Source organism: Macrosteles quadrilineatus, unplaced genomic scaffold (genome assembly GCF_028750875.1).
Source record: "Macrosteles quadrilineatus isolate MER2022 unplaced genomic scaffold, UCM_ALF_1.0 Scaffold_1__1_contigs__length_201487025, whole genome shotgun sequence".
Lineage (NCBI taxonomy): Eukaryota > Metazoa > Arthropoda > Insecta > Hemiptera > Cicadellidae > Macrosteles > Macrosteles quadrilineatus.
In genome coordinates this window covers 172,838,258-172,848,030 of record NW_026542594.1, presented here as the reverse complement: position 1 = coordinate 172,848,030, position 9,773 = coordinate 172,838,258, and the positions used below count along the sequence as shown (strand labels likewise).

General features: G+C 36.9%; 1 protein-coding gene across 1 annotated transcript in view; it reads left to right on the top strand.

Annotated features, from left to right (window-relative positions):
• Positions 1 to 5,305: 5,305 nt before the first annotated feature.
• The window catches only part of LOC129002620 (uncharacterized), a 31,919-nt gene continuing 27,451 nt past the window's right edge, over positions 5,306 to 9,773 (top strand). The window contains exons 1-4 of the mRNA XM_054430568.1: positions 5,306 to 5,383; positions 5,970 to 6,126; positions 7,957 to 8,169; positions 9,138 to 9,350. Of these exons, the coding sequence (XP_054286543.1) occupies positions 5,992 to 6,126; positions 7,957 to 8,169; positions 9,138 to 9,350 (561 nt within the window). The 5' untranslated portion in view covers positions 5,306 to 5,383; positions 5,970 to 5,991. The remainder of the gene's footprint in view (positions 5,384 to 5,969; positions 6,127 to 7,956; positions 8,170 to 9,137; positions 9,351 to 9,773) is intronic.

Genomic DNA, 9,773 nt, shown 5'->3' with positions numbered 1-9,773 from the left:
GTGTTTCATACAATTATGTACCCTTCCTTCATTTGATATTGGCCAATCCTCACTGAAAGCTATCTACTGTTGGTGTGTCGAATGTTGTTAACATTGAAGGTAAAAGGCTATTTATTATTAGTACCTGGGGACCAAGCTTTGCTCGGGGAACACCATTAGTTGACTCTGAAAGCAGTCTTAGTATTGCAGATACATGAATCCATTCCCCACACTCCACACTGCTAGCCTTTACTAATTCTTTCACCATTTCCTGTGTCGTGGACATGTTTCCATACCTTCTCATACCGTAGCATTTCAGTATTGCAGATACATTATTCAAACTGCTGCAAACTGTTTCCAGTTTCCACACTCCACACTGCTGTTTCCCTCCCTTCCCCAACATCCAATTGCAGATACTTTAATCTAATCGTCATAGACAGTTCCCACACTCCAGACTGCTCGCCTTGACTACTTCCTTCACCACTTCCTACGTCGCGGACCTGTTTCCCTCTCTTCCCATAGCATTTTTGGATTGCAGATACCTTAATCTAATGGTCATAAACAGTTCCCACACTCCAGACTGCTCGCCCAGAGTACTATTTCCTTCACCACTTCCTGCGTCGCTGACCTGTTTCCCTCCATTCCCATAGCACTTTAGGATTGCAGACACCTTAATCCTCAGTAGTAATTTATTAATCTTTATTTTAAATTATGTACAGGGCCGTCCCTAGGGTTGGCGGCGCCCCCTCCCCCCCAGTATTAGTCAGTCGCAATGGCATATTTTAATACCATGTTAATATAAATAGCCGCTGCGCACCCCCTCAGCCACGGTGCCCGGGGCAGCTTGCCTCGGTTGCCACCCCCCCCCTTCGGACGGCCCCGAGTATGTATGTCACATACCTAAATTGCTATTATTTGCCTCATACCATCTATTTAAGAATAGATGATGATGGACAGATGGGTTTAGCTTTAAACCATCAAAAAGCTAAATACTTTACTCAGGATTGAATAAACCTTTGGTAGTACCAGAATATTAGTTGGTGGCGCACCCAATTTATAGGTCACAAATTAAAAATAGGTTATAATTCAAACAATTTTTATGACTATTATGTTTAAATTTTGATAATGGCAATTAAAGGTTGCTTCTGACTTTTACACTGTTAGTTTAAGATATGTATTTTTCAGGCCAATGTTTGTTTTTAAAATAGATTCCTGAGTGCACAGACATGAAAAGACTTATACGGAAGTTGATAGTTGAAGCAGATCCAAGAAAATATATGAGACGAGGAACATCACCATGCTTAATGATTACGGTAGCTATAGCAGTGATTAATGTATGTCTTAGGCTAGTTTTAGTCAGTTAGTTCTATTGAGGCGACACACTGATATTGATATTCTTGAGTGTGGCAGACTGCGTGAAAATATAATACTATAATAATATATTTGGTTACCGTCTACGCAATCAGGGGCGATTTCGGAGATAACTCCATTGTCAGGTGCGTAGTGGTAGACTAAACTATAGTCTTGTTACACTTAATACAAAAAGTCTTCATTTGCATTGTGTCAGGAAACAGGACGGACCCACAATTTAAAACACGAATAAACGAAAACACTCAACCTAGTCGGTCGTCAGTTTTTAAAGCCGTGCTCATGCTCGAAATGTTTTTGTGTATTCGTGTTTTTGTGTGTCTGTCCTGTTTTTATAAGTCTATCATTTTTTTAACCCCTGACGCTATGCAAATGAAGACTTTTCTTATTAAGAGTAACTAGTGGTCGTCCTGTGGTCGAAACTCGACCAAAAATAATTAATGTACAGACTTCTCTATTTTCTCCCCACACTGTAAATATAACATGTGATTGGAATTTCTTCCATTTGTTTTGATTTTCTGTTTACATTTTGTTGTTATTTCGTCACCGTCATGGCAACCTATATGGTCCATGTTAATTTTTTGAAGTTTTCAAATTCATTTTTTGTTCTTATTTGTGAGCCTATTTTAATTTATAAAGGGATTCTGCACATCTACAGGAAAATATCTTTCCAACAGTATGCGTAGATTTTCCCTGCGATGCACACAAGCTGAGAAAAAAGGTTTTAAAGAAACATGCTTGCCTATTAATATATAGATAAGACTATAATTTAGTATTAATCAGTGTGGCAGATTGCGTGTAATAAATATAAAGGTTACTTACAGTCTTCGCAATCCTGTTAGTTGAGCACTACGGCCGTTTCGGAGATAACTCCATCGTCGGGTGCGTAGTCATTATACACTAATCTGAGCTATTTACATATTTACATTTCTTACGTGGTTTCTTCATTTTCATTGCGTCAAAGTTAAATAAATAGTACATACAACACAAAACACGGACAATGTTTTCTTGTCTTCAGATAATGTTTTCGTGTCGTGTCCGTGTTTTGTGTTGTATGTACTATTTATTTAACTTTGACGCAATGAAAATGAAGAAACCACGTAAGAAATGTAAATATGTAAATAGCTCAGATTAGTGTATAATGACTACGCACCCGACGATGGAGTTATCTCCGAAACGGCCGTAGTGCTCAACTAACAGGATTGCGAAGACTGTAAGTAACCTTTATATATAATTTAGTGTACCACCTGACGATGGAGTTATCTCTGAAACGGCTGTAGTGGAGATGGTAGTGGTGATGGATTGGCCCCTGATTGTGTAGATGGTGAGAACCAAATATATTACTATACCGACACTGACATTGACTTTGGTTTAAAAAATAACTTAATGAACTACTCTCACTGGTTACCCATTAAACCGTGAAATCAATAGGCCGTGAAATATGTTAACTGTTAAAAAACCTATATTGATCAGTGAATTTTGTAGTTAAATCTTACGTCCGATACCCATCTAGGGTTAATTGTAACTTATAGTGGTGTTGGTGTGTAATCCTAAGATTTTCGATCAACCCAGAGAAGTAAGGTAGAGTAGGCAAAGTTTAACACCGCCCCTCTCGCCATCATGTACTACAACACTCACAGTGGACAAAGATCCTGTGCCCCGTGCGATAGGAATTTCCGCACAGTCCTAGGGCTCTTCCTTGCTCGTCACAAGTTTCCCAGCGTAAAATCAAAGAGCTGAAAGCGCTTGGCCGTCCCATAAACCTGTTTACTTTGTACCTTCCTTCTCTGTGATCAAGCCAAACTGAAGTCGAGCTTTTTTAAGCTGATCTTTTGTATGTTAGTGGTTATGGTTATGTCAGCTTTAACTTCTGGTCCCAATGGCAAGTTTTTTTACCTTCAAACTCCGGGATTAGCGTCTTTTCATCCTGGGATTAACAGGATTACAAAACATTTAGTTTATTGATTTCTTGTCAACTTGAGGAGTTATAGTTTACACTTTACTTTACTTTTAATAGTAATTTCATACACACTATTTAGTGTAACAAAAAAAGAGGTGTTGGCCTTTTTATGTTGTACTTATTATATTTTATATCAAAAGACAGTAAAAGTGTGAATTGTAATCTGTACAGTTAAAATTATTAAAAGGGACCCCACTACACTATTAATAGAAAACTCTAGAAGTGTTAATAATTAAATTATATAATAGATCCTGCGAACGGCGTAGACAAATCATGAAATCCTGGGATAAGCCTTATTTGAATTTCTTATCATTTTTTTTTTCTTATTTGTCGCAACAATCCCACCTGGACTCTTTCTAAAATTCTTGACTTTGTTCATCTCAAAAAGTAAGCAAATTTTACTTTGTGGTTTGCGATTTGTGAATTTAAGAAGGATTTGAAAACATTTTTAATAGCAAATTCATTTTACAGACTGGATGACTTATATGATTGATTTAAATTGATAATTGATGATTTTTTAAACTTTAAGCAATGTATTTATTTCAGGCCCGTTTTTGACCTTATCAGCGCCCTAGGCACAACTAATAGTAGCGCCCCTTTGCAATATATATAACAGGGTGTCCACCAACTGGGAAATCCGGGAATCACGCGCGAGTTTTTTTAAACCGGGAATTATGTGAATGTGTGAATTTTATATTTCTACATAGAGTTTTCAATTTTACTGTGATCGCGCATGACAACAGTGACGTTTCCGTGACCACGGGAGACGAAGGCCGGGAGGGATGATCAGAATTTACCGCGATCGCAGAAGACGATGATAATGTCCACACGACCGCGGGAAACAGCAAGAATTTTGCTGCGATTGCGGTAGACGAAGATGATCTCAACACAACTGTGGGACATGATTAACATTTTACCACAATTGCGGGAGACGACTCCCATGTTTTGACAACCACGGGAGACGATTTATGATGTCTACAGGATCGCGGGAGATACAATAATGATTTGTACGTGGCCGCGAGGGATGATCACAATTAAATATGTCGCGATCGTTCAAGACGATGATAATGTCCATATGACTGCGGGAAAAGATCAGAATTTTGCCTAATTCGCGGAAGACGATTATCTCCATATATGTCCACGGGAGATAATTACCATTTTTTCGCAATCAAGGGCGGCAATTGCTATTTCCAAACGACCACGGAGGACGATATAGTAATGTCCTCACGACCGAGGAAAAGATCAGAATTTTGTCTCATTCGGGGTAGACGATGATAATCTCCTCACGACCGCGGGATATATGTTCATACATTTCCTCGATCATGGAAGACAATAATTATGTCTATACGACACGACCGCGGAAAATGGTAAGAATCTTGCCGCAAACGCGGGAGACGATTACAATGTCTACAAGGCCGCGAGGAATTGTCAGAATTTTACCACGATCGCATGCAAATACAACCACAATTTTTTTACAAATTTTTGGCGCCCCAAAAAAAAGCCAATTGCCTCGCGCCCTAGGCACGTGCCTACCGTGCCTATTTGGTAAATCGGCCCTGATTTATTTTATGTCAAAACTGCTGTTATATGAATTAACTTTAACTTTAAATTGATAATTGATGATTTTTTTAACTTCAAGTAATATATGTATTTTATTTAATAATAACATAATGACGCATTCACAATGTATCTGTACATTCTGAATAAAGATTATATTGATTGATGATGCATTTTGTACATTCATGATGCATAAAAATGAAGAGTGAATGATGTTCGACTAATGTGATTATTTTATAGTATCTATATGCTTTGGTAAGAGAAAAATATCTTGACCAATAATTATTCTTTTCCTCTAGGAGTCGAGAAATTCCCTAAGTTATTTCAGTTACATTATCTTTTTAGTATAGATAGCTTAGATAGTGACATATCTTTTTTCAGTGACTGACACTAACAAATCAATCATTATAAAGACAATGTTATCAAAATACCAACATCTTCTTATAGCAACTACTTGAGATCCTAAGTATAAAAGACACTTTTGCCTTTAAGCAACTGATTGTCACTTGATTTGCCCAGGTAAGAGAGTTTTGTAGTAAACTTTCAGGTACATTTCACATTTCAGTGCACAATGTGCTTAACTAGTGATTTATGGTCATTTAGTTACTTTCTTACAGCCCAAAATTTTGATTTTTCCTTCGATTTCTTCTCTTAGCTTATAGTTTGGTCATCATTATTAGATTTGTTAATATTTATCTATATTTGAGTTTTTTAATCCTTTCCAGTTGTTGTAATGCTGCGATCTAGATTTTTTTATAGTTGTTGCCTAAGCTTTATTTTTAAAGTACAGTAGGTACTGTACATTATCATATATATTGAAGAAATGTGCTACCAACCCCCTTGTTCCCCTACTTGTCCCCTAAATGTACCTGGCATTAAACATATTACTGATATATATTCTTATACTTCCATCAATTGTTTATTTACTTCTGGTTTTTTTAGTGTCATTAGACAGTTTTTTGGATATGGTCTGAAATGACAAAAATATGGGATGATCCCAGTTTGCCTTGGAAACATGGTATTCTAACTAAAAGATTAGGATCACTTGGTGGTACACAAGTTAAACATATCCTACGTAACTAAATGATTGATGTGGATTTTGTAGGTGATACTGACAGTACGACACCATGAGGGTAGTTCTAGTGCTGGCTCTGGTAGCAGCAGCTACAGCCTCACACCTAAGAGTCCAGGTTGACCATAACAGTCCATTGGAGAGTGATGAGATAATTCAGGCAGTAAACAACGCTCAAACCACATGGAAGGTAACTGATGTATACTAATAAAGGAGTAAGTAGATGGTGTTCTCATATGACAGACTAGCAGAGTACCCGTCCTTCGTACGGGGTTGGCATAGAAGTATAAAATGCTTATACATATGCTTTGACAGCTCCATTTAAGTGATGTTAAATAATGTTTACATTTAGGCTAGTGACATCATTATTTTAATTTATAATCCTTACCCTCTCTGTTCTAATATTCGTGCAGTATTTAATATGTTTGAACCAGCTGTGTGGAATTGTAAAATCAAAATTCATTTGACAGTTAGTTCTGCTTGTTTACATTTTTAAACTTTGTAGGTTTGTTCTTTGTTACCATGGATACCATCAATCAATATTTACTTTTAAATCTCTCACCTCAAATTTTTGAATGCCCACGGGGCAGAGCCGTAGGACAATATCGAAGCGGGAATAGTTCTATATGTATCCTCGGAACTGTAGCTTCATTTGTGTGCAATTTGAGCCCAGTAGGTTCAGTAGTTTTTTAGATTAGCTCATACAAACACACACACACACAGACACCACCTCTTCTTTTTGTAAAATCAAAATTCATTTGACAGTTAGTTCTGCTTGTTTACATTTTTAAACTTTGTAGGTTTGTTCTTTGTTACCATGGATACCATCAATCAATATTTACTTTTAAATCTCTCACCTCAAATTTTTGAATGCCCACGGGGCAGAGCCGTAGGACAATATCGAAGCGGGAATAGTTCTATATGTATCCTCGGAACTGTAGCTTCATTTGTGTGCAATTTGAGCCCAGTAGGTTCAGTAGTTTTTTAGATTAGCTCATACAAACACACACACACACAGACACCACCTCTTCTTTATAATAGTATAGATAGATAGATAGATTGCAGGAATCCTACTTTCAACTTAGTGTGCTAGTCAATACAATTTTTATTGGTTAAGTTTTAACTAACAAGTCATCTCTACCACATTAACAATAAAAGGATGTTTATTTTTTTTTTATTGATATTGTAAGGTCTTACCTTTAGCAATGCTATTTTATCAATCCAAAATTAATTTAGGACCCGAAGGTCCATCTTCAGTTGGAGTCTAGGTTGACCAAATTTTTAAAGTAGAATCCACCTGTTGGGTTTCGTAGAAAGTTTTATTACATTTAACATAATACAAATTATTGTTGATATGAAAACAGTATAACAATTAACAATTATGGATAAAAACCATCCCACACTACGAAAACCATGGTTTTTAATGTCTTTATAAATAATTTTTATACTATTTTCATATTGACTATAATTTGTATTGTGTTAAATGTTATAAAACTTTCTACAAAACCCAACGGGTGGATTCTACTATAAAAATTTCGTCAACCTAGACTCTAACTGATAATGGACCTTCGGGTCTGAATTTAATTTCAGATTGATAAAATAGGATTGCTAAAGTAAGACCTTACAATATCAATTAATTATATACAAGCAATCCAGAGGCTAAAACGTTTGACTATTTGTTTAAGTTGATTGTTGGCAGTGGAAAGTCTATATCCCTACATATTAGAGCTTATGCCAAATTTTGTTACGTAATTGGAATCATTGAGTTTCCAACCTGAAAAGGATGGAAACCAGATCACAGATCTAGAAATTTATGAACTTTGTGTGATGTGAAATACATAAAAGAACTATAATTTGCTGATTACACACTTTCTTTGAATGGTTTTACATTCTTTTCTATTCTTATTTCTATGTTTAAATCCTAACTTTATTTATTCAGGGAGAAACCAAAATTTCAACTAATGTCAACATCAGAGTAACAATATTTCAGAAAGACACAAAATTACATTTGATGTTTCAGGCGGGTAGGAACTTTGAGAACACCTTCACCAAGAGACACATCAAGCACCTGCTGGGTCTGAAGACTCGCCCCGGTGGCAGCAAACTGCCTCCTCTAGAGGATGATGAGGACGAGGACCTGGAGTTGCCAAAGACGTTTGATGCCAGGACCAAGTGGAACAGCTGTGTGTCCTTGCAGGAGATCAGAGACCAGGGTCCCTGCGGCTCTTGCTGGGTGAGGCAGTGAGGAGATTACTAGGCGTTGTAACAATAATGCCTAATAAATAAAATTAATAATATTTAAATGTTTAAAAATACAAAAAAGGCGATACACAAGGTGTAGTGGGTACAGTAAGTGACTTTTGGATATTGAGGTAGTTATCCCATCTAAATAGGTTAATATAGGATCAGCTGTAGCCTATTTCCTAAATTCAAAAAGTTCAAAAATGTGCTACAGTGTAAAATTCCCTTTAACTCTTGCAGTGATAAGGCTCGATCAGTCAGTCTTTAATGTTTTTGTGTTGTATATATTATTTGTCAACTGTTGTAATGAAAATGAAAGAAATCTCATGAACGATACAAATCATTAAGTTTATCAACCACGCACCCAATGACAGAGTAATCTCTGAAATGGCCGAAGTGGAATAACAAATGTTCCTTTTATCACCTTGGTTTTAAAAATCTTCTAAGTTCAGCAGCTTCATCTTAGTTCCTGCAGGAGGATTATCAGCTGATATGGTTATGGAGGAGGATAATCCGCTGGTTTTTATGTAGTTGACTGTTTGTTTATCCTGGCTGTCCATCGACAAACACTACTTATGTTGAGTTAGGTTATGCTGGTATTGATGATTACTTGATGGCAAAAGGAACCAATTCTATGTTAAATGTTAAATTGAAATAAGTTTGAAAAGGAGTTTTAATCGATATGTAGTTTTAAAGTTAGTTTTATGTTTTATTATGATTGAGCCTAAGACTTTGCTTTTCTGCACATAGCTAAACGATGGCTAGCACACAGACAGGTTTGGGCTATTAGTGGATGTAAGCTTGCAAGTCCTATTATTTGTTTGATCTTTTTACCCCCCTTGAAGTTTGGTTCACAGACTACAGTGGCACTGGGTGGCCAAGCAACAGGTCGATGAACACCTGTTTGCTATTTATTTTGGGACAAAGGCTGCGATGTTGAACAAATGATTTTATTTGTAGGCTGTAGCGGCTGCTGCAGCACTCACTGACCGTTTCTGCATCGCCAGCAAGCAACAGTTCAACGGCCACCTGTCTGCTGAAGATCTGCTGTCTTGTTGCTGCCCGTGTGCTGTCAGTTGCGGGAAGGGTTGTGAAGGAGGTTACGATGATGAGGCTTGGCTCTACTTCTACCACACTGGCATCTGCACTGGAGGAGACTACAAATCCAAGGAGGTCAGTTCTGTTATTGTATTGTGTTACAAATTATAGTACTTAGACTACACGGAAACATAATCATTATATTGAAATGATGTCCCTGTCCTCTGTGTTAATATGTCTGTATATATGTTTTTAAGACTTAATGACAACTTTATAACTTATACTTTTTATTGAAATGGCGACTACCTCCTAGGAGTAATAATTTCACTTTCTAAGGCTTGACAATGGCACCTTAGTGTGTCTTATCCAGTCACCACTCAGACCAATAGAATTATTTTGGTAACCAGGTCCTTGTTATATTTAGTTCAAGGGCGGTTTTTTTTAAGTAAGCGCCGATTTAGCATTTGGATCCGAAGTTTGCTTGTGTGTTGCAACGAGGCTCCTTGCCACTTACTGGCATATTTTTTTAACAGAATGAGACCATTTTTAGTTCTTTAG